The sequence below is a fragment of the Micromys minutus genome (genome assembly GCF_963924665.1).
Source record: "Micromys minutus genome assembly, chromosome: 1".
Classification (NCBI taxonomy): Eukaryota; Metazoa; Chordata; class Mammalia; order Rodentia; family Muridae; genus Micromys; species Micromys minutus.
The window spans coordinates 8,074,364-8,098,910 of record NC_137969.1 but is presented as its reverse complement, the minus strand read 5'-3'; the positions used below and the strand labels follow the sequence as shown (position 1 = coordinate 8,098,910).

The window sequence follows — 24,547 nt, the reverse complement described above, 5'->3', positions numbered from 1 at the left end:
TTCCTTTCTTTCTTTCTTTCTTTCTTTCTTTCTTTCTTTCTTTCTTTCTTTCTTTCTTTCCTCCCTCCCTCCCTCCCTCCCTTCCTTCCTTCATTCATTCCTTCCTTCCTTCCTTCCTTCTTTTTTTGCTTTAAACCATCCCATATTTAGTTTTTCTTGTCACTCAGCCGTTCTTCTTTCACTCTATTATGTAGTCACGTGGGGTAGATAGCTCCCAGGGCATTTGTTTGTTTGTGACAGACCTCAGTATGCAGCCCAAGCTGTTGAATCTGTTGGGGTTGTTTGGGAGGAGAGAGTCACTTGTGGAACTAGAAATTAGGATTAGCAAAAGGAGAACATGCATATTCAGGGTTGGCCACTGAACTTTTTAATTGTTAGCTCTCCAGAGGATTAAATGCTAAGGAGACTTCTATTAAGTTTTAGCAGTTAGAAAATCAAAACATGATATCTAATTACCATATTAACAAGTGCGCCAAAACACAGTGATTAAGATAGTGTAGTTTATCATCCTGTGGTTTCTATGGGTCAGAAACCACAGTGCCGGATCATTAACTCTTATCAAACTGGCAGAAACCAGTTAAGAGAAGCAAGGTTTCTTCTGAAGTAGGAATGTCATGTTGGTGTGCACAGCAGTGGCCACATGTGATGGAGACCCTATGTCATGGTGGACCACAGGGCACAGGATGGGACTGGAACCAGGTATAACCTTCAGCAGACGTCACTCAGTGGATGGCTCCCCCACCTCCCAATGGTTACACAATTTCCCAGACAGTCCACCAGCCCAGGGACAATTCTCAGAACATAAACCTGGGCAAGACATTTCAGATTCAAGCCCTAGCTGTGTTATCTGGTCTAGTTCACCTTTACATTGCTGGTGATGTACGTGCTAGTGTTACACAATCCAGAAGCCTGCTGCAGGGCTTGAGTGGGAAGGGTGTGTGAGGGAAGACCCACTTAAGATCCTCCTCCTGTGTTCTCACATCCTTACTCAGTGTTAAAGATATAAAGCCCATCTGCATTTCGTCTCGAAGTATGTTCTGTTGTCTTTCTCTTAGCCTTCTTGCTGGAACTTAGTACTGTCCTGGCTGACACTCAGGGAAGGAGGCTGGGAAAATGGATGGGAAGATTCCGCTCTATCAGGGCCACCTTGGGTGCTGTGCAGCACAGCTTCTTCTCTACAGACAACTGCAAATGTTCAGTAGGAAGTTTGTCCACATGATTCTAAAGCATTGGAGCAGTGAAGTGATGTCAGTTCCTTTAACAAGCTTCATGTTAAAAAGGCCACGTAGTCCAGCTAGAGTCAGTTCTTTCACAGGAAGGATGTGTGTGATTAAAGTTAGGAGAAGTAGTGTTTCATGTGAACAGTGACTATATATACAAACGTATAAGTTGAGGGTTACCTGGCATTCTTCTAGAAGGAAAAGCAGGGCAAAGGTGAGATGAAAGTAGGTCAAAGACAATTCTGCCTCCTGTTTAAATAAAAATTACTGGTAGTTAGGCTGGGTTCATGTACTTTTGTCACTGTTGGACTAGAATTATGAGGTTATATGGTGAGACATATATATTGAGCATTTACTGTTTGTTTTACAGTATAGACACTTCATATTATCAAAGAATGCTCCTAGAAACCCAGCATTAGCCTGACTCGGGTTCGCGAGCAGTGCCCAGCCCGGCTGAGCCTGGAGTCTGGGTGGAACCAAATGTTCAGTGTGCCACGCCCTTTGGTCAGGCTATCTGATGAAGCTTAAGAGTCATTTCAGGACACTGATAGTGACAGAGGTACTTCATATCTTAACTTGGCGCTGACTTGGCATCCCAGCCTTACTTGTCATTACTGGATCCAGGACTTCCCTGTTCCTGGGGAGCACGTTTGTCATCTCAAGAGTGCGGAGGCCTCACTGCTGTGGAGATCTGGCAAAAGACCCCGCTTCCCCTTGTTCTTGGTGACATTGCTTTTCATCAGAGTCTATCTTGAATTTTTCTTAGTACTTTCTGTTAAAAAAGAATATGGACATATAAAAGAACTGGTTTATATTGTCCTGGAGAAAGTCCTTTGCTATTTTTGAAGTAAGGTGTTTCACAACCTAGATGATTAAGAACCATTTTGTAAATTACTAACTCAGATCTTAGTGAAATGCTCTAGTATTTTTATATTTATAACCTAGACATTTTAATTTAAATTGTAAAATTCCTATCCTGCTCCAGGGTTTGGTTGTGTACCCTGTCTCTTGATGTGTTATTGTGACGGTGGTTGAACTAATTCACTGAACTTCCTCCTTTGTCTTTGGGATTCCAGCTCTTTTGCCAACTCCTTTTGAGTTAATGACATTTAAAGACCTGATGCTGTTTTAGAGTCTGGCCCCTTCTCCAAGGGACAGCCCCTCACCCACACACGTGCAGGTAGCACAGTGTGAATCCTGTGGCTTTAACAAAGGCTACATGAGCTTCAGAGAAAGTTGGAAAGTGTATAGAAGGTGTTGGAGGGGAAGGAATTGGGGGTGGATTAGATTGAGCACAATGTATAGAGATTGTGTGTGTGTGTGTGTGTGTGTGTGTGTGTGTGTGTGTAATTCTCAAACAATATATTAAAAAGAGAAAGGGAACAGATTCTTCTCCCAGAGCGTTTCTTACTGTGAATATATGTGTCCTTCAAAGCAATTACTGTCAAAGTGAAAAGATTCTTTGCAACCCTTTTGTAGAAGTTAGGCCCTGGTTCTTCTTCCCAGTCCCATGTTCCCAGAAAAAAACTCAGACTCAAAATCTATTTACAAATACCTTGGTCATCTAGCTAGGCTCTTCTCTGACTTGATATAACAACATATCCGGTTTATTCCAGCCAGCATTCTGCCACGGGGCTGGTTACCTGTGCTCAGGTACCAAGTGTTCAGCTCATCACATCTCCCGGGCAACCCTCCCTGCCTCCTCCTCTCCTCAGCACCTTTCTTTCTCTCTCCTGGATGTCCCACCTCTGTTTTCTGTTTAGCCATAGGCCATATGCTGTTTAATTGACAGGTACTGCATCCATACAATACACAGGATGTTCTCTCTGTACCCTGTCCTTTTTTGTTTATGTCATAACTTCTACCGTACAATTCTGCCTCATTGTAGCAGGATCTTTCTTGAAGCTGCATTTGTTATGGACAATTTAAGAAGCTCCTTTGTTATGTAATAGTTAAGTTATATGTGGACTAAATAGGACTTAACCACCATTGTATAGATAGTTATTGTGGTAAATATAAATGCAGAGAGAGTGGTTATGAGATCTGTCAGAGACAAACTTCCAGAGTCATGTTTTATGCCATCAGAGAACAGTAAAGTATTAAATGGTATATTTGCCTCTTTCTAGGCATGACAACCTTGCTTTAACTAGGAAATCTTTTTTTGCTGCTTCTTAGATTTTTTTTTTTCAATTTAACTGAAACCACACACTAATTATATATTTTCATATAAAATAATTTTACATTCCTCTTCCATTAATTTTAAATTTTCTTCAACAAGAATTTTCAACGTGACACAGTTACAGACTGGCAGGGGCAGAAGAGGTGGAGTGAGTCAGGGCTGTGCATCTGGCCGCGACAGTTGCAGCCTGTCTGTACTGCTGGTCTGTTCCTCTCCTCCCCCTCTGAGGATGCTCAGGACCACAGAATGCCATTGCATTTACATAATACATTTCTGGAGGGTTTAGCACATGTTTGCATCTTGTTTGACTTTCTGGAAGATGTCTGGATATGAGTGTGTACAGAACGTATTCCACAAATGAACATATCCACAATGATGTCTTCGTATATACCATTATCATCATTAGTCTACATTATTATTGTTGTTGTTGTTGTTGTCATATTGTTTTTTTGTCCAATGTGGATACTCTTAAGAGTGAAAGTAAGTCCTACTAATCACACCAAGAGAGCAGGTGTAAATTAAGCCTCGCTGAGGCCAGGGCCATGTTACTACATTCACCATATGGCTAATGATATTCTGCTGTATGTTGTGCTCAACCCCTTACTGTTTCCTTCCTAGGTTGTCCTGCATCGCTCTAAGTGTTGAGCCAAGCTTTGTACTGTAGAATTCATATATTTACCCGGAGCCTATTCATGTGGTTCAGTTTTCTCTAGTTACACGAAAGACCTATGCAGAAAGTTAACTGTATGTGTAGGCAGTGTGCATGTGTGCAGTTGCACACACATACATCTGTGTGAGCATATGTGTAGAAGTCAAAGGAAAACCTTGAATATTGTTTCTTGAGAGCCATTAATTTTGTTTTTATTTTGAAATAATATGTGTTAACTAGAGCTCACCATGTAGGTTAGGCTAGCAGCAGAGATCCACGTCCCAGTGGCAGGATTCCAGTGGCAAGCGATCATGTGTGGCTGGTGTTAAGTGGGTTCTGGAAATGAAACTCAGGTATGTAGTGTTTCTCATACCTCAGAAGCTTAACTTTTTTTTGCCTACTTAATGTTATTGTTATTATTTTTTGTTTATTTATCTATTTGTTTATTTTTTATTGGTTATTTAATTTATTTACATTTCAAATGTTATCCCCCTTCCCAGTTTCCCCTCCACAAGCCCCCATCCCCTCCTCCCCCTGCCTATATATGAGGGTGCTCCCCCACCCGTCCACCCACTCCTGTCTCAATGGCCTAGTGTTCTTCTGTCCTGGGTCATCAAGCCTCCTGAGGACCAAGGGGCTCTCCTCTCGGTTATGCCAGATAAGGCCATCTTCTGCGACATATCAAGCCTGAGCCATGGGCACCCCTGTGTACTTTTTGGTTGGTGGTTTAGTCCCTGGGAACATTGGGGTTCTGGTTAGTTGATATTGCTGTTCTTCCTATGAGTTGCAAACTCCTTCAGCTCCTACAGTCCTTGCCCTAACTTCCCCCACTGGGGTCCCTGAGCTCAGTTCAATGTTTGACTGTGTACATCCACATCTGTATTGGTTCTGCTCTGGCAGAGTCCCCCAGGGGACAGCTACACAAAGCTCCTGTCAGTAAGTTCTTCTTGGCATCAGCAATAGTGTCTGGATTTGATGTCAGCAGATGGGATGGATCCCTAGGTAGGGCAGTCTCTGGATGACCTTTCCTTCAGTTTCTGCTCTATTCTTTGCCCCTGCATTTCCTTTTGACAGGAGGAATTCTGGATTAATATTTTTGAGGGGCGTGGGTGGTCCCATCTCTCAGCCTGGGGCCATGCCTATGGATATGGCCTTTACAGGGTCTCTCTCCCCTTTGTTGGGTATTTTGGATAAAGTTCTCTCTGTTGCATCCTGGGCACCTGGGTCTTCCTGGTGGCTATGCCCAGTTACCCCCTCCCCCACTGCTACACACCTACTTTCAAGTTCCTGACCCTCTGTACTTCTCTTCCATCTCCTCCCATATCTGAATTGGTCCTACTTTTTTACTCCCCCTCCTCTCTCCCTCTCCTTCCCAGAGATTATTCTCTTCCCTCTACTGAGTAGTCCTGCAGCATCCACACTTCAGTGTGTTCTTCTTTCTTCTTGAGGTTCACAGGGTCTGTGGGTTGTATTCTAAGCTTCTTTTTGGCTAATATCCACTTATCTGTGAGTACATATCATGTGTGTTCTTTTGTGACTGGGTTACCTCACTCAGGATAATATTTTCAAGTTCCATCCATTTGCTTGTGAATTTCATGAAATCATCGTTTTTTTAATAGCTGAGTACTACTCCATTGTGTAAATGTACCACATTGTCCGTATTTATTCCTCTGTTGAAAGACATCTGGGTTCTTTCCAGCTTCTGACTATTATAAATAAGGCTGCTATAAACATGGTGGAACATGTGTTCTTGATATATATTGGAGCATCTTTTGGGTGTATGCCCAAAAGTGGTATAGCTGGGTCCTTCAGTAGAACTATCTCCAATTTTCTGAGGAACCTCCAGACTGATTTCCAGAGTGGTTCTACCAGGTTGCCATCCCACCAGCAATGGAGGAGTGTTCCTCTTTTTCCACATCCTCACCAGCACGTGCTGTCTCGTGAGTTTTTGATCTTATCCTTTCTGTCTGGTGTGAGGTGGAATCTCGGTGTTGTTTTGATTTGCATTTCCCTGATGACAAAGGATGTTGAGCATTTCTTTAGGTGATTCTCAGCCATTTGGGATTCTTCAGTTGAGAATTCTTTGTTTAGCTCTGTCTCCCATTTTTAAGAGAACCAAATAGGAGTGTAACTTCTGTAGTTCTTTGATTATTTTGGATATTAGTCATCTGTGGGATGTAACGTTGGTAAAGATCTTTTCCTAATCTGTGGGTTGCTGTTCTGTCCTATTGACGGTGTAGCTGCAGAATGTTTTCCATAGCACAACACTTAATTAACCCTTTCATAGATTCATCACTTTGCAGTTACTTAGACTCCCCAAATTTATTACTTTTCTCTCTAAAAATGTCCTTATCTTTATTGAGGTCTAATTGTGTGTGTGTGTGTGTGTGTGTGTGTGTGTGTGTGTGTAATATTTATGTGTATGTATGAATATATATGTATATACACATACACATAAGTAAATATACATATGCTGATATGCAACATGATTTTCTGTAATTTCTAAGTATGTCCTAACACTTCATTTAAATACTATTTAAAGAGGTATGGGAATTTTTATATTTTGATTTTTGTTTTATTCTCCTTTTTTTCTTGGCCTATAAGAGTTTAGTAAATGCCTGTTATTTCATCATTCAGTTAAACATCATGGACTGAATATTTTGAAGTCCTGTTTATAAGCCGTACTGTGTAGGGCAGTATGAAACATGAGTGTGAATATAGCGAGTTTACCATCACCTGGTGTTACACTCTAATGAGAGGTGTGTTCTGACGGACTGTAGGAACGGGCTGTGCATCAGAGAACATCGTTTCTGTGTAGGGAGTGTCAGGCAAAGCTTGGCACAAGGCTGTGCTGGACCTTGTGAAACCCATGGCAGTGTTCACAGGCTGGGCTGGCTTCTAGGACATTCTATGGTGGAGAGTCAGAAGAGTGATGTGCTGGGTCTTCCCAGGGAAGGACCAGAGGTGCAGAGTAGATGTTCCCTCTCCTCCCAGTCTGCTTCTCTTCTTTCTCGCATCTTCACTGCATGTATTCTATGGGGCGCTTGTCCTTAGACTGCTTTCCCTTTTTAGTTTCTAGCAGTATCACGCAGGCCCATGGGTGTAATTCTCTCTTCCATGTGTATTAAATTTGGTCTTCTCTCTAGAACAGTGGTTCTCAACCTTTCTAATTTCCCTTTAATATGGTGCTTCATGTTGTGGGACACCCCCACCCATAAAGTAATTTTGGTTGCTGTGGTTATTGACTCATAATATAAATATATGTAGCATATCTGATATGTGACCCCTGTAAAAGGGTCGCTTGACCTCCAAAGAGATTGTGACCTACAAGTTGAGAAATATTGGCTTAGAACTTTCCTCTTACATTTGATCTGGTAAGATTTCCAACTCCTTGTCTTAGATGATAGCAAACCACATTGTTTCTGTCATTTTCTTCTCTAGAAACTTTAGACTAATTATGACTGGCTTAAAATGTTTCTTATATTTTTGGTTGTGAGTCCACCCTTTAACGCTGAGCCTGCTCTCCAGCCAGACCGTTCTACATACAGACTGAGTTCTAGAACAGTCAAGGCTACACAGAGAAACCCTGTCTCCAGGAAACAAAGAAACAAACAGACAGACAGACAAACACAAAAAACCAAAGCTGAATGAATAAAACAAAGCAATCCAAACAGAGTTTCTTGTTAACCTTCAGGTTGGCTGCTTTGCCCTTCCATTGTATCAACGTACTTAGCTTGCCCTCCTGTTAAAGTCTGTTCTTGTTTCAGTGTTCAGAGACTCAGTTTACTGTCTTTTCATTTAGAGCTGGCCTGGCCATGGTAGCCTTCCTTTTAAATCCATCTCAACTGCTTGAAAAAACGTAGAGTATGATGCTTCCTTATTTTCTTCCCAGTTAAAAGCTTATATCAGGCCATATCTCCAGTGGTATCAAACTTCAGTGTGTCTCATTTGCCAGAGGACTTTGTGTAGCACAAATGGCCTGCCCACACTGAGTTTCTTAGTCAGTAGCTCTGGTTGAGGTTCTAAGTTCTCTGGTGTTGCTGATCCTGCTAGTCCAATAGACATGCCCTGAGGCCCACTGCTGTAGTTTCCCAGAGATTGTCTAGACTGCCTAGTTTGGCATTGATGGTCTTTTATAGTTAGGCACAGTTGGCTTGTCTGTGTAGTCATAATCGTTTACTATACAGCTTCCTCCACGTGCTTTTACCTTAACCAAGGTGAACTGTTAATAGCTTCATGTATACATAGTGTTTTCTTAAATCTTATTCTGGATAACTTTATGACAACTTGACACACGCTAAAGCTATCTCAGAGCAAGGACAGCCAGGGATACACAGAGAAATCTCATCTCAGAAGACCAGAGAGAAGAGAAGAGAATAGAAAAGAACAGCCTCCTTGAGATCAGCTGTATGCAATCCCCGAGCATTTTCTTAATTAGTGATTGGCATAGGAGGGCACAGTCCATTGTGGGTGGTGCCATCCCTGGTCTGGTGGTTCTGGGTTCTATAAGAAAGCAGGCTGAGCAAGCCAGGCAAATAAGCCAGTCAGTAGCATCCTCCATGGCTTCTGTGTCAGCTCCAGCCTCCAGCTTCCTGTCCTGCTTGAGTTCCCGCCTTCACTGCTTTTGATGGTGACCAGTGATATGGAAGCATAAGCCAAATATTTTTTCCTCCTCAAGTTTCTTTGGTGATTCCTCACAGCAGTAGTAACCCTAACTAAGACAAGCCCACAGAAGAATCGTTTGTGTGATATATTGTGTGTTCCTGTTAGTTTAGCTTGCTAAATGTACAGACAATCTTAGAACTAGACTTAGCACTTAGGACTACTAGTTAGTTCACCTGTAGCTTTTGCCTAACTTGGAGGCATTTTGCAAGGTTGATGTTGGTGGTTTTCAGACTTAGTAACATAGAAACTCAATATATATTCATCTTTTTTTGCTAATTTTTCCTCATTACTATTCTTCCAACTCAGAGTGGTCCTTTGTTTTATATTGTATTACTGGTATTTTTGTTTGTACTTTAGCTTGCTCTGATTTCCAGTCTAATTTTCTTCATCATGGTTTCTCTTTCGCTTTTATCTGGCTTATATCACATTAGTTACATAGATATAGGAGGTGACTGAAGAAACTGATCTCTTTCTTTACAAGAAGCAAGTTGCCTAAAAATGACAGCAATTCCTCAGCATCACTGGTTTTTCATATTTGAAGAAATGGTCTCTGGTTACTACCCTAAACTTCACTGGTAGGTCTCTTTAATCCTACACCGAAAAAGCAAGTGGTAAAGACACTAGCTATTGTACTTGGTTGCAACTTAATGAGATCTTTTAAAGATTAATTCTCTTAAAGATACTTAGAGAAGAAAATATCTTTTTAGCAGATACACTTCTGTCTTTTATGAGAGAAGTTGCCTAACATTTATTGTACGTATGTGGTTGTATGTGTACATGTTCCTGTGTGTGTTGTGCACACACACACCACTGCAAAGTCTGTAGAAGTCAGAACAGTTTGCAAGAGTCAGTTTTGCCCTTCCACCGTGGTAGATTTCAGGGACTGAACACAGTTCCATGGGGTTGGTGACAGTTGTCTTTCCTCACTGAGCTGTCTTGCTGGCTCGAAGTTCCTTCAAATTTTGATAACATAGTTCCTTTGTAAAATAATGTATTCTTTGAAAATTTCATGCATACAGTATTTTGATCTTATATCACGACCTCCCTCCAAGTCCCCCAGGGTCCCTTACAGTTTTGATGCACATTTTACATACAACTTAGCACAGAGACTTTAGTTCAGTATTTTCTGAATTTTGAAAAACAAATATAGCTCTGTTGTATTCCTCATTTCCTCTCTCCCTATTCTTGGACAGCTCTTTAGAACATCTCTTCTCTCCAGTAGCTGGAGTTCCCATTTTCCTCTGGAAACCTTGCCATCTGTCTTAAACCTGACAGTAATAAAAACTTTGTTGAACCGAATTTTCCATTTGCTCTTTGGCCCCTTTCTTCCTCCTCTGCCTCCTCTCCTCCTCTTTGAGAGTAACTGAGTCCCTCCAGAAGGCGAGTGTACTGTTCTGTTGTCTTAGGTTTCTGCCCTTGGTACTCAGTGTAGGCCTTTTAAACTTAAATATCTTATTGATATCCTCACCTATAAAAACTAATAGCTGTTTTTCAATTTACAAAATGCACCTCAAGTTAAAAATGTAAATTCCCTTTTAAGCTAGCAATCTATGAATGGAAGAAATGGTATGATTTAATCAAATAGGGGTAATATCCAAGATTAATTGTCACATGTATGTGTGGTGTATCCAGAGTGTGGGCTGTAGGTGGACATGCTTGTGTATGTGAATGTAGACAACAGACTGAAGTCATGTGTCCTCCTCTGTGTGAAGGATACTTATTTAGTCATTTATGCCCAGAGTTGAAATGCTGGGAATTCAAGTCACAGCCCTGCTCATGAGCTTCTCAGTACCCACCAGAAGATGCTCAACTCTGTGCTCCACCTCTGAGTTGTGTCCTTGTCCCTGCCCCAGGCTCCGCTGTGAGCTCTAATGAACTTTAGTCCAGCTGCTGTCCACGTTTACTCAGATCCTCTTGCCCACAGTTGCCCTTGAGAACACCAAGTTCTCAAGGATGCCTTTGTGCACAGCAGTCGGATGACCTCTGGGATCCTTTCCTTAGTTCTCACTTTTGAGTTGGCTTAGATAGAGTTCTTTGAGCAATGTTGAGTACATGCTTCTCACTGTATTGTTTTCTCCAATTCACAAATAGTTAGTCTTGGATTTTCTGAATAAATTTCAGTCGAGCAGCTGGTACAAAAGTCATAATAGCCATAGGATTACTATCCACTTCGGTTTCTTTAGTACCTGATGTTTAGTTCTCGTAGCCATGACTTGGGGTCCAGGTTAATCTGCTGCTGAGGCAGTAGCCGGCAGCTGCCGGTTATAATTCCACTCCCCCATCCCTGATATGCTTCACATTCTTGGAGAGCTGGCGTAGAGAGGCTCGGGCCTCCCGAGAACTCAGATCTGGGAGATGGAAGGAAAGAGGCTCTCAGTGACGGAGCTCAGTTTCCGCTAGACTGCCCAACCAATGAGCGTGCTGGCTGCACGCTCTCCCCACCCCACCGTCCCCATCTCTTTGTCTTGTGCTGATTTCAGATGTCCACTGGAGTGCATGGCTGTAGGTGAGTGCTGGGAATCCTAGCTTAAGTCCTTCTACTCCCCGGCAAGCACTTTATGTTTGAAATTCCTAGCCTCTCCCAGCTTCATGTGCCAGGGACTTAACCTTTCACATCGGGAGGCCTGTACAGTCATTGCTAATCCAGTCGCTAGGACTACTCTGTCCTACACGTATAAACGTGGGTGAGCAATAGGACATGGGCCCTTGCTAAGCCGCAGGAGGAAGCAGTGAAAGGTGTGGTGTTACAGTGGCAGCTCTTGGACATGTTATGTAGTGTACTGCTGTGTGATAAGTCCCAAAAAGTTTAAGATGTTGGTAAAAGGCAACGATGTGTTAACCTTTTGATTACTGTTTCTGAAGTGGATTTCTAAAAAGGTCCTGTTGCCACAAATGGATGGATATGCAGTTTGTACGAAATGGATAAGTCACATCTTTTCCTCAACAGCGTTGTTAAAATATCAGTGACTTAGGTTAAATTACACATATTTCCTAGTTAACTTGTTCATTGTCTTAATCCATTTTGAAGATTGATGTGCTCCTTTTCTTCTGCCTACAGTTGGATTAAAAACAACACCTTTTTTTCTTTTTTGTAGTCCAGGACTCTTGATGTCAAATTCTATTAGTGTTTATTTCTTTCATAGTGTTGTCTCTGGGTAAGAGTTGTAGGTTGGCAGTTTTTTTTTTTTCTCCTTCATATGTTGTACATGTTGCTTGTGTGTTTTCTGCATTACATTTGTCTGATGAGACACAAGTCTGTTTTTATCTTTTTCTGAGAAGTATACCTGTGCGATCTCTGATTTCTTTGAGACTTTCTGCTTATGTCTGGTTTCAGGTCATTGACTAGTGTGGTTCCTGATCCTGTTCAGTTAAGATACTCTCCACACACAGCCTTTTATGACATTTGCAATCATTCTGTTTGCCACACTCAGCCATGGATCTCAGCTTTTTCATCTAGTATTCTGTGTCTAAAATATTGGCTTGGAATTTTGTTTTAAACTTTTAAAGACTTCAACCATATATGCCTCTATTTAACATGCTTACTTTGTGTCTCAGCTTGTTGAATATGTAGACTATGTAAAATACCTATTTTAAATTATGTGCACATTGGGGATGGTGATGTGTATATAAATGTCTTTGTAGGGGCCAAAAGAGAGCATCAGAGTGTGTGGGGCTGAAGGTGCATGTGGCTGTAATGTGCCCAGTGTGGGACTGGGAACTCAACTCAGCCCCTGGAAGACGCCCTGTCTGTACTTGATCTCTGAGCCACACCTCCAGGCCCTGTCATATTTATTGTTAATAGTTTTTTAAAGCCCCAATTCTCCGCTATTTCATTATTTGGTTGATCTTGCACGATTGATCTTTGAATTTTGGCTGTTGTTTTCCTGTGTCTTAGCATGTCAGTAAGTGGACTGACACACATTTTAAACATTGGCATCTTGGGTACATGATATTTTGTGATTTATGCGTGTTCTCAAGCTTTCTTTTAGAGCTGGGCAAAGTTACTTGGAGGAAATTTAGTTGATGGGGAGAAGGGATCATACTTAGTACATTTTAGGTAGGATCAACATAGATTCATTTCAGGGCTCATATTCTCTGGTAATGAAGCAAAGCCAATCATGGTGTTCTCGCTGGTGAGTTCTGCATTAGGTTCTCCACTCTGATTGAAATAGACACAGTGCTCTCCTTGTATGAGCACCAGGATTGCTTTCTCCGGCGTTCTTAGATGAATTTCTTTGCTTTCTTTAGTTTATTACTTGTAGGTATGTATAATGATGTTAGTTCAAGGCATGAAGAATGCTTCTTAGGTGTCCAGACTCACTCTTACTCATAACACTGTAGTCTCTCGTGCCCTTGGTCTCTCCAGACACCCACTGTAAATCTTTAGGACAACACTTAAACCATTCCCTGACCTCCCCAAATTATTGATCTGGTCTCTCTAGAATCACTATCCTTTGCTGCTTTGTGTTCAATATCTTAAAAATTGGTGTCCATATAGTTTGTCTGGTCTCTCAGTTGCTCTGTGTAGGAGGATGCTAAATCTAGGCTCTGTAACCTCATCTATACTGGAAATGAACATTCTGACTAAAGAACTTTAGCAAGTAGAACCTGGAGATTTAAATATGTAACCTTTCCTTAAATAGTCACAAGTTACTTTTGAAAAATTTGCCATATTATTGATGCTATGCTAGTTGATATAATGCTGACTCACTTTATTGCAAAGGTATTGGTTTGCATACATTCTCGAATGGCAAAAGAGCCAAGTTAGTGACTCGGTAGTTAAAGAATTTGGGAACCTGTAGCCAAAGCCTGATGGTAGAATTTGATGAACTCCTAATGCTAAAGACTTTGGTATATTTCTAGTTATTATGGTACCTATTTATGGTAACTTCCATAGAGCAGCACCACCCCACCTCCTTTACTGCGGGGGCGGGGGGCATGGTCCAAGGCTTCTCAATGGATGTCTGAAACAGCAGATAGTATTGAATCGTATGTACGTATACATATATATATATATATATATATATATTCCTGATCATGCAGATCTATTATAATAATTTATAGATTGGTCAGGGTAACGAATTAATAGCTCATAGATTTTATCAGTGTTACACAATTTTTTTTCCTCAAGGTGAGAATTTCTTTTTGTGAATTACTTTTTCACTAAGGGACATACTTTGTGACTTCTTTTGGCTTATCTAACTTGGTATTGTTTGTTGTCTCTTTTGGGCTATTGTCAAGTAAAATTAGACTTACTTGAGCACGCAGGTGCCATGGTGATACTCTATACAGTGTGGACACTACACCTCAGGACAGTCACATCCTGGACAGAAGAGGAACATGGCTGTGAGCTTTCATGACAGTACTCAGACCAGCACAGTTTAACTCTTACATATGACTAATGAAACCATACAAAGCACAACTTGAGAAAGGGGGACCAACTTGAACAGTAACAGTTTTTCAACATGCCACAGGTATTGTTCAGCTAAGAAATCTACTGTATTAAGATATGTAAGAAATTCATTTAATAAAGTAGAAAAATCTGACTTAAGTCACTGTTATGGTCACTCTGTTAAAATCTGCCTCTGTCTCTGTTGCTCTATCTTCATAGGGAAGTTTCTTGTTTTTATCTTTTTGAAATAACATAGGTGTAATCAGTCTTCTGTCTATATATTTGGACTACTAATGCCATTATAAAAACCAGTTTTTAAATGAATGGGCAGACTAAAGGAATCCTAGTCAGCCTTGTTGGATGTTTTGAATTGTAATTGTAATGCTGAGCAGGAATCATTGCTGTAGATCAGAGTACTATCCTGATGATTTCAAAGCTGAGCTCCTCACTGGCAGTGGTCGTGCATGCCTTAATCAGAGATCTCAAGAGGAAGAACAACACTTGGAGCTGGAGGCCTGCAGAGCAAAGTCCAGGACGGCCAGGGCTACCCAGGGAAACCCTGTGGTGAACATCACCTCACAGACGGATGGACGGACAGACAGACATTGTTTCTCAGAGTTTTGTTTTGGAAATTATCAGTTGAACCATCTATCTTTTCCCTGTTGACTAGCCTATTGGATCAGTATTATAAATAATGGTTCAAGTCTGACCTACCTTTACTAGAGTTGACAGTAATTATGAGGTGTGTTGGGCTGGGCTCTTCTGAGAAAGGGATTGGAAGCAGTTTATTACAGGTAAGCTGTGTCTTGCTGGGTGGGTCTTGAAGTTTGGCAGCTGAGGGAATCAGTGTCGTGAATTGATTCCATAGCAGCAGGGAGTTAGTTTGTCACTGACTGGAGTAAAGTTATGCTTATGTTAAAGTGTAAACTGCCCAAGTGATTCCAGTTTTTATTAGCCTTGAGTTTAAATATCTGAACTCAGGAACTGAAGTCATTTTCCCCACATTTTAAATAATTTACCCTTTGCTATTAGTTATGTGAGAACATAGTCCAAGTTGTGTTTTTATATTTTTAATTATATTTACTGACTGACTGATCAGGATAGGGCACATGTGTGGAAGCCACAGGACGACTTAGAGGGGCTGGGTCTCCCTACCTTGTTCTTTCTGGGCATGGAACTCAGATCATCAGCCTTGGGGACGAGTGCTTGTGTTAGCTCAGCAGGTAAAGGCACTGTCACCAGGCTTCATGACTTGAGTTTGTTTGATTCAGGAACCCAAATGGTGGAAGGAGAAACTCCTTCCTGTGCTGCCCTGAAATTCCATATCTATGGACATGTGATTAATAACTTATTTATGTATTAATATTAATATAAATTAATAATAAAACAGTGGGCGTGGGAGCGGCAGTATTCCTGTTGTGTGTTCTCTCTTCTGAGACCCTATACTAAGTCATTTCCATGTTGCCGTCACGTTGTTTATAAGGAACGCATCTGCTGTTGGGATGACGTGTGCTCGGGGATTCTCTCTGCTTCCATCGTCAGGGAAGGGCTGTAGTTTCCCCACAGTCTCTGTCTCGCATGTTTGTCTCAGAGCATCTGAAGCGGACTCGGAAGCATGGGGAAGGAGACTGAAGAGAAGTAGCCCGCGGATGTCCGTCAGTTAAGTGAATGTGGGTCAGGTTCCAGAGTCTTGAGTGCTCAGATGCTGGTCCTTCGTGGCTCTTGTATACGGAGGCTTCCTGAGGGTTCAGACTTACTCACGGGAAAACTGAAGAGAGCCTGCGCACTCGGGGAACTGGAAGCCGGAAGCCATGAGCTCTGGGCCAGCCTGTGCTCCCATCGTCTCCCGCTCTCCGTGCTCCCTCTGCTGCTGTCCTCATTTGCTCTCTGCCTGCTTGTTGGCTTCAGCTGTTCCTCTTACTTAGCACCTGGTCCTTTCAAAACCAGAGCCTTATCTCCTTGAAGATCCAGAAGCATGGCCAAGCAGCACGGACTTTCCATTGTTTTTTGTGAGGAAAAGTTTCTATCTTTCTTGTATAGTTCCAGCTTGTTCTCTTTAGGTGGGCCGTCAGCTCTGCTCTGTGTAAGTGGGTGATAGAGAGGGGATGGTGGTGGGATGTGTGCATGGGTCTTTACTGATGTAGAGGAAAGGGCTGGGATAAATAGAACCTCCAGATATCGATATGTGTTAGTTTTTATCACAGCAGAGCCACAAAAGCAATTACAGGTTAGAGAAACTAAATGTGTTTGAGACATGACGTCTGCAAAGGTCAGTAAAAGCATACTCTTTACTTTTAGTGGATTAGAATAGCTTACTCTATGGGCATCTGTGTGGCTCTGAAAAGCATACCAAGTAAGCACTTCACGGAGCCATGCTGGTTAGTACTGTCAGTCTTGGGTTCTTGGAGGATGTTAGTATGTGATCGGACATCTCTGCCAAGGATGTTATTTACTTAGTTCAACTTTAAATTTCCCCTTCAGATTTCTCAGCTCGTGGATTTTAGTAAGTTAAGATAGTTATTTTTTGTTTACGTGGTTTTAGTTATTTAGGAATTTTCAAAATTTCTCTAGTTGGCCTTTTTTCCCCCCATCAAATTTGTAGTTTAGAGATTTCTGAGCAGGCTCAATTATGTGTTTTATAGGATAGACAAGAGAGTTTAATGGAGCCAGATGTACCTTTGAGTTTTCTTGTTGCAAGTTTTATTATTCTCTGATCATGTTTTCTTAAAGCAGAAGTATTTTTAGATAATTCTAGAAAAAGTATAATTTCATATATTTGGTTTTTACCTAAGTTTCTTAAAAAATACTTATTTTGTTATTTGGGGAGTTTCTGGGACACCCAAAGAACTTTAGGGGCGATATCCTTCTCCTGGTATTAGGGTTATCATTTGGTAACCTGTGGTTTGTTGGAGGAACATTTTATCCTGTGTAGAGGAGCTCCCACTGAACTCTCTGCAAGGAAAGCGCACGTACAGAGTTTATGAACAGGAGTTCACAGGACTGTCTCAAAGCTTCCTAGTGCAGCTCTCCTCCTCATGCCTCCTCCGCCTCACTTAGGCCTTCCTCCCCGCTCTTCTCCCCTTTGACCTCATGTCCCTTCCTGATTACGCACACACTTAATATATGTTCATTAATTCATTCCGTAGTTCCTCAGATGTTATCTAAGTACCACATCTCATCTGCATGGAAACCAGCTTATGTCTAAAGCTGCAGAACTGTCCTTAGTTATCAGTGCTCACACAGTGAAGAGTTTCCCGGGACATTCTCTTTGATGTGTATCCCGTAAATGGAACACTTGCCATCTGTTCCAGCTGATAGGGCCGTTTCCAGAACTGGCTTCCTCTTTGCTCAGTCTATCAGCATGGTTTTCAGTCTCAGTTCTCTCTTCAGCTCTGGATCTCTTCCACGAGGAGCAGTTTCTAAGCATCTCAGGTATAGAGATCCCACATCCCCAAGAATTCTAGTAGATTCTAAAGATAGCGGTTAGGAAGTGTAGGGAGGGCTGGTGGGAATAGCTACACAAGCCCCTTTCACTATGCCTTTACCAAGAGAAGTATTGAAGCTTAGAAAAGTAAATGACTTGCTTAATATTATTATATAGCTGTTAAGTGGTTTAATGTAAAATTATTCTAGCCATACAAAAGTATTGTATGTCTCAGATGCTGGTTATTGTTGGTATATAAAAATAAAAACTTTGCTCCTGGGTTGAAGACTCTGGGGACTGTCACTTTCTAAATTTTGGATTTCTGAAACAGTCTCTGATCTACTTTGGAAACCAATGAATAGTCAAAACAGATAAAATAAAATAACAAAACAAGAAAAATAAAAAGAAAAAAGAGAGGTTGAGTTAGAAATACAACTATTTAAAGTTTTCTAATTTTTTTTCTGTATAATTGTAGTAGTAGGGGTGTTTTGTGGACCAAGTTTAAAGAGGTAAATGATTTACAGGCTATATAAAATAGAATTTTCATTTTATTTGTTGAACTGTGGAGAAGAAATATTAAAGATCTGGTCAAGGTTTAGCAGAGGTTAATTTTGCTGCTTTCTCTCTAAATATCTTAAGGTATGATCAATAAGGTTATGCATAGGCTTATAAATGGGTTGTCACACGGCAGCCAGCTTTCCTTTGAGTAATAGCATGGCCAGTAGAAAAATGCAGAGCTGCAGTGAAAATGGTTGAGATTAGCGTTCGTTTTGGTTGGAAATACCTCACCACTGCCATGTCAGAAGTGATACTGGTACAGTGGTGACTGTGTGCTTGACTGAAGCTGTGACTGGTACAGTGGTGACTGTGTGCTTGACTGTAGCAGTGACTGGTACAGTGGTGACTGTGTGCTTGACTGAAGCTGTGACTGGTACAGTGGTGACTGTGTGCTTGACTGTAGCAGTGACTGGTACAGTGGTGACTGTGTGCTTGACTGTAGCAGTGACTGGTACAGTGGTGACTGTGTGCTTGACTGTAGCTGTGACTGGTACAGTGGTAACTGTGTGCTTGACTGTAGCAGTGACTGGTACAGTGGTGACTGTGTGCTTGACTGTAGCAGTGACTGGTTGGCGTCTCAGCATTGCCCATCATCTTAATCGTGGGCATTGATGCTCACCTCCCTCAGCCTGGCCTTCCAGTTATAAATCAGAAACTGCTTTCCTCATGGGACCATCAGCAAGTTCAGACTTTTGCTTTCTCTCTCTGTCTCTCTGTCTCTCTGTCTCTGTCTCTGTCTCTGTCTCTCTCTCTCTCTCTCTCTCTCTCTCTCTCTCTCTGTGTGTGTGTTCACACACAGTGTAAATAAGTGTAGACTAGTGTCTACTGAGTGATAAACTTTGAATGAAGGCGTCTACTGTACTGCCTCTGTTTCCATGACTAGCAGAAATTTTGTAAAATATGTTTAGCAAACATGAGAAAATGGCTTAAAACACCAGCCATGTATTAGTGTCTGAGGAAAACGTCACCACAGGACACTTTTTGTTCTTAGTTTATCAGGACTAAATGATTTTACTTATGTTTAACTTACTGTTTTCTCTTTCATAGTTTATCAGAGAAGATATGAAATATAAAGATGCTACGAATAAACATAGTCACCTGCACAGAGAAGATAAGCACATAACTGTTGAGGATTTGTGGAAACAGTGGAAGACATCAGAAGGTGAGACGTGCAGTGGTCTGGAGCCTCTGAGGGTCTGCTTCTGCTCTGCTTGGCATTGGCAACCCGACTAATTGCAAAAAATTATAGAGAGTACTGTAAGCTGATGTGTCCGTGAGAGTATTTACATTGGAAAAAAAGAAAAATCTTTTTTTAAACTTTATTTTAAAAAACAAAGATAAATGTACAGATTTTAAAGCACTTTTTCATAAAAGTATACAAATACATTTTTATAAGGTTGTAATTAAGTATTTGTGGATACATATACATACACATATGTATATATGTAACAATAATATAGGAAAAGAGGTTATTAATTTGAGGGGATAGGAGAGAAACTGGGATGGGCTGTAGGAAGGAAAGGGGGATGTGATACAGTTATATTTTAATTAAAATATATTCTTCTTTTCTTTTTTTCTTGATCTTCACACAGTCTGTGGGTTGTTTCTGGGGTGTTCAGAGCTTTCTGGGGTTAGTATCCCATTATCAGTGACTGCATATTATGTCTGTTCTTTTGTGACTGTGTTATCACACTCAGGATGCATCTCTAGATGCATCCATTTTCTTGAGAATTTCGTTAGGTCATTGTTTCTGATAGCTGAGTAGTACTCCATTGTGTAAATGTACCACAATTTTTGTATCCATTCATCTACTGAAGGACATCTGGGTTCTTTCCAGCTTCTGGCAAGAAAAATCTTTCTTAGAGGCTGGGTGTGATGGCGTATTCCTGGCACTTGGAAGGAAAAGACAGGTACATCTCTGTAATTCTAAGGCCAGCCTGGTCTGCAGAGTGAGCCCAGCACAGTCAGGGCTACACAGAGAAACCCTGTCTAAGTAAACAAAACAAAACTAAAAGAAACACAAAAACAAAAAAAAAAAAACCAACAAAAATAGATAAAAAATATCCTAACTTTCTTAGATGCATTAAGTTACAACTATTTTTAGGTAATTTGATATCTTATACTAGACTAAATAGGAATGTCTGTTTGAGCTTATTGTGTGAGCTTTTAAATGGTATTTTTATAAATATTTTATCAAGTAAAAAAAGGAAACTGAAGTTTTTTTTTCAGTTGTGCTGTCTAAAGTCTTCAGGAGCCCAGGAATTTTAATTTGTCCCTGAAGCCTGCTGATGCTATAGTCTCCCATAAGCCACATGCACCTTGTGTTCCAAGATGTCCAGATGAAGCATCCTGTACATGCTGTTTTTCTCATGTGTACAGGTATTCAACAAAGAATAATTCATAAGTTAGGCATAGGAAGAGATTGACAGGAATAATAAGTAACAAACAGTAATAACAATGAACCATAAATAAGAGTTCTGGGATGTGTTACTGTTTAACTGTCAGTAGGGCAGGTAGCATATACTGTTTGGATACTCTGGACAATTCTTGTTCTTGCCAGAAAAGCATGAGATTTTATTAAACTGCTTAGGACACTCCTACAACAGTTGATGGGTTGTTTTGATTTCTGGAATTTTCCATCAATGCTTTTCTTACTGAGATGGACCTGAAACCACAAAAACATGACACTCTAGGTGAAAGACTCCTGAACTGGCAGGATAAAATTTAGTAATTTGTATTTTATTTCTTTTCTGTTTCTCAGTTATCTATTTTATGGACAATAATTTTGTACAGCACAAAGAAAACTTATTACCCAAGTCTTGGCTCAGACTCAATGCTAGGGATTTACTAAAATTTAAGCAGTCTCCAAAGTTCATTAGGTTTGTTTTGGTTTTCATATTAGTTAACCAAACTATCCTTTTTCTAGCATTTCTGTTTTACAAATCCCAAACAGTTGTTACGGCATTTTTTTTCCCTAAAAGTTTGACTAACAAAAGCAAGGAACCGAACAGACTTTTATAAAAACATCAATAAATAAATGACTAGTTTACCAGATTATCAGTGGTAACACCTGGAAACGGCAGCCTCCAGAGGTGGGCGTGTAACTATGAAGATGGCGGGGCCCTGGAGGAAGGGCGTCTCACTCAGATGGGGTCTGCCAGCACACAATCTGCTTGGCCACTTGTCACAGCTGGAATCTCTTTTCTTGGAGAAAAATCTTTTTAAGGCAAAAAGGAGGTGTCAAAAATGCCTGCATCTTTTATTTATTTTGAATTAATTATTCAAATGCCTCTGTCTAATGCTGCTTACTTGTTTCACTTATGTAGGTTGTTGTAGACATATAGCCTTGGCCTCACAAAAGAACTTTCGTAGCCCTTCTGTGGAGATCTACAGTGTTCTGAGTAACCACCTTGAACAAATGTGCCAAAGGAACGTACGTGTGGTGGGCGCCTCACTGTCCCTCACCACAGTTGTGCCCTGTGGCCTCTGTCCTTCCCCTGGCAGAATAATTGACTTACAGTATGAGTCTCCAGTGGTCAGCACCTAAAGTGGCTCACAGAAAAAGAACGTAAAAGGTCCAACACAAGTCTTCACAAAGCACTTTAACCATTTGGCCTATCTCCTTCGCTTCCATCCAGGTTAGACTGGCCTCCTCCTGTCTCACTATCTCCTCCTTTAGTCTTTACTGAAGGCTAGTCTTCCATTGGAGCCTACTTCCCTTTCTGCTTCTCATTTTTACGACATTCATGATCTTCCTTCTTGTTCCCATGCCATGCTCTGTGTTCAGAGTATTATGGGATGGCTTCTTTATCGCATCTCCATACACGGTAAAGCTGAGGACGGAGAGACTATCTTGTTTATTAGTACATCTCTACCTGAGAGGGCTCTGTCCTCAAAGTCTTCTTGCTTCCCGTCTAGTGACTGTGTTCTGAGGTCTTTTATACTCTGAGGATCTCTCCAGCTGTCCTGGTAGGGTAAGGTGTTCCCGAGGTAGCAACAGGAGGATGATTCGATGTTAAGTCCACATTGCTTGGCCGACTTTTCCAACCTGAGTTTCTTTCCTGAGAGCTTGGCCTCACATCTCTCTTCCTTAGGAGTAAAGGCCTGAGAGGAATGGTTGCCAAATTTCTGCCAGCACAGATGCCCGAGGGAAGGAGAAAGGAAAAGCTGTGTGGAGGATTCAGGCAATAAAACCTTAATTAAAAGTTTTCACAGATGGGGTCAAATTTCTTGACTCACAGTTATTAAAGGGCCGCGGAAGGCTCAACTGCCGCTGGAGCATTGCGGGACCTGTAGAGTTCTGCTTTGATCACTGTATCTTCTCTCGATATTTCTGTTAGAAAGCAAGTAGTCTTTTGAAAAGTTTTGAAAACTACTGAAAGATATTAGAATGAATGTAAAAATACTAAATTCAGCGTTGGTGTTGAATATGGAAAAAAGTGTGTGCGTGTGTGTGACAGATACACACGCACATTCATTCTCCGCCTGTTGTGTTTTAGATATCCAGTGTCTAGATAACAGTGCTTCTCAGCATGGTACTCAAACAATGCGGATGAGTGTCTGAAAGGCCTGCACCTGGTGTCTGTGGCCAAGCGAGCTGATGGTGACAGGGAAGGGTCAGGTGTTGCTGTGTTGGGGGGTGTATATCTATTTTGTATATTTTGCTGCTATATGGTATTAAATGGTCCTGGAAATTAAAGTTGAGGTAGACATTGGGACCAGGCTATACACAGTGAAGTAGTGAGTAGAAGAAGGAAAGAGATGACGTGTACACGGTGCAGTTAAGGCTAGAGTGTGGAGCTGGCTCACAGGAGCGGGGATTAGCTCATGACTGAGATTATTGACAGAAGGAGGTGTTAGGAGTAGTCCATGAAGTTTGACTAATAGGTCTAAGGAAGGAAGGTAGATTTCATGAGAAGAGTTGTTGGGGTTGGTAGGATTAAGATACATTGTGTACACATATGAAATCGTCAAAGAAGTAAAAAAAATCCAGAAAAAGAAAAACAAAGCTAAAACTAAAAGGAAAATTATAAATTATAACATGCATAAAATTATACTTTAATACTTGCTGAAGTTGGAAGTAGACATGGCATGCTTCTGAAAGTATATGGACCTCCAAGTTGCTCACAGGGCTGTAGAGATGGCTCGGTGGTTAAGAGCGGTAGCTGCCCTTCCAGAGGACAGACATTTGTTCCCCAGTGGCCACATGGCAGGTTGCAACTGTCCGACACTCCAGTTGTAGGGATCCAGTGCCTCCTTCTGTTCTCTGAAGAAGATCTAGAGACGCATTAGATGCACATACATTCATGCAGCAAACACCTACTTATAGAGGCTCACTTATAGAATGTGACTGTTGAAAAATGTAAATGAAATGTTTTCTGACACAGCAGATAGGTTCTTAGCAAGTGCTGTCTCTATAGTACTTCTGTATAAACCAAAACATTCACTCATGCTTAAAGATTTTTAAATTATTGAGTAGGTAAGTAAAAATTTAGAAAAATTTAACTTAAAGCAATGTAAAGAACTGTTAATTCAGAGATTGGGGAGATTTGGGCATTTAATAATTGCTATTCTCTAGTATAAATAACAAAAAAAAAGGATTCTGGGTATTTTCTTTCTTCTTATGACTGCATTTGTTTTGTAAACATTGCATTAAATTAAAAAACTTCTGGCCATGGGCCTTGAATTCCTAAAAGTAAGGTGCATTGTATTATAACTTGTTACTCCTCATACATCCTTTTCCTGATGAGGTTTGTCTCTTGGGCATGTTGGTGTGGGTGGGTTTCTATGTGTTGATAAGGTCAGTGTTGGGCTTCACATAGGGGCTGAGTTGGAAGCATAGATTAACTGTGTCCTGTTTTATTGTTGGAGCTGCTCAAAACTTAAGACTTGCAGACCCAGCAGCATTTTCTTGGTATCCAGCAACAGAATACTCTGTCTGTTTACAGTAAGCATGGCCATCACTAGCAGGATCCAGGGAACTGTGGAGCTTTTTCTCTGAGGAGTGTCAACAACATTTTTTCATGTACACAGATGAAAAATGAAATAGCAACATAAGAATCCATGGTTATATGCTATCTAAATGGTGGCATTATAGGACTTTAGTAATATGGACACATTTATTCTAGGGAATTAATATTATGGAAGGCATTTTTAGAAATAGGAAAGTTGGGTATACACAGTTGAACATATTTAACAGGAGTAGATGCGTCTTTTAAAATGGCACATTTTAAAATTTAAAGTCTTAAATTCATTGAATAAGTACAGTTTATAAGCCAGGCATGCAATTTCTTTTAGTGTACGTGATAGGTCACTGTATAACTTACTTCTGTGTAAGTTAAGTAAGGGTTAATACTGTCAACTACACCTAGAAGGTTGTTCCTAATCAGAGGGAAAGTGCTTAGAGCTGTGCTGAGCCCCAAACAAATGCTCAGTAGATATCTGTTCCCATTATTGTAAG

The 24,547-nt window shown here is 40.9% G+C and overlaps 1 protein-coding gene across 2 annotated transcripts in view; it reads left to right on the top strand.

Annotated features, from left to right (window-relative positions):
• Positions 1–24,547, top strand: part of STIM2 (stromal interaction molecule 2) — a 120,293-nt gene that overhangs the window by 57,182 nt on the left and 38,564 nt on the right. For both annotated transcript variants that reach the window (XM_080917158.1, XM_080917157.1), the window contains exon 3: positions 19,135–19,249. In XM_080917158.1, the coding sequence (XP_080773284.1) occupies positions 19,135–19,249 (115 nt within the window). The remainder of the gene's footprint in view (positions 1–19,134; positions 19,250–24,547) is intronic.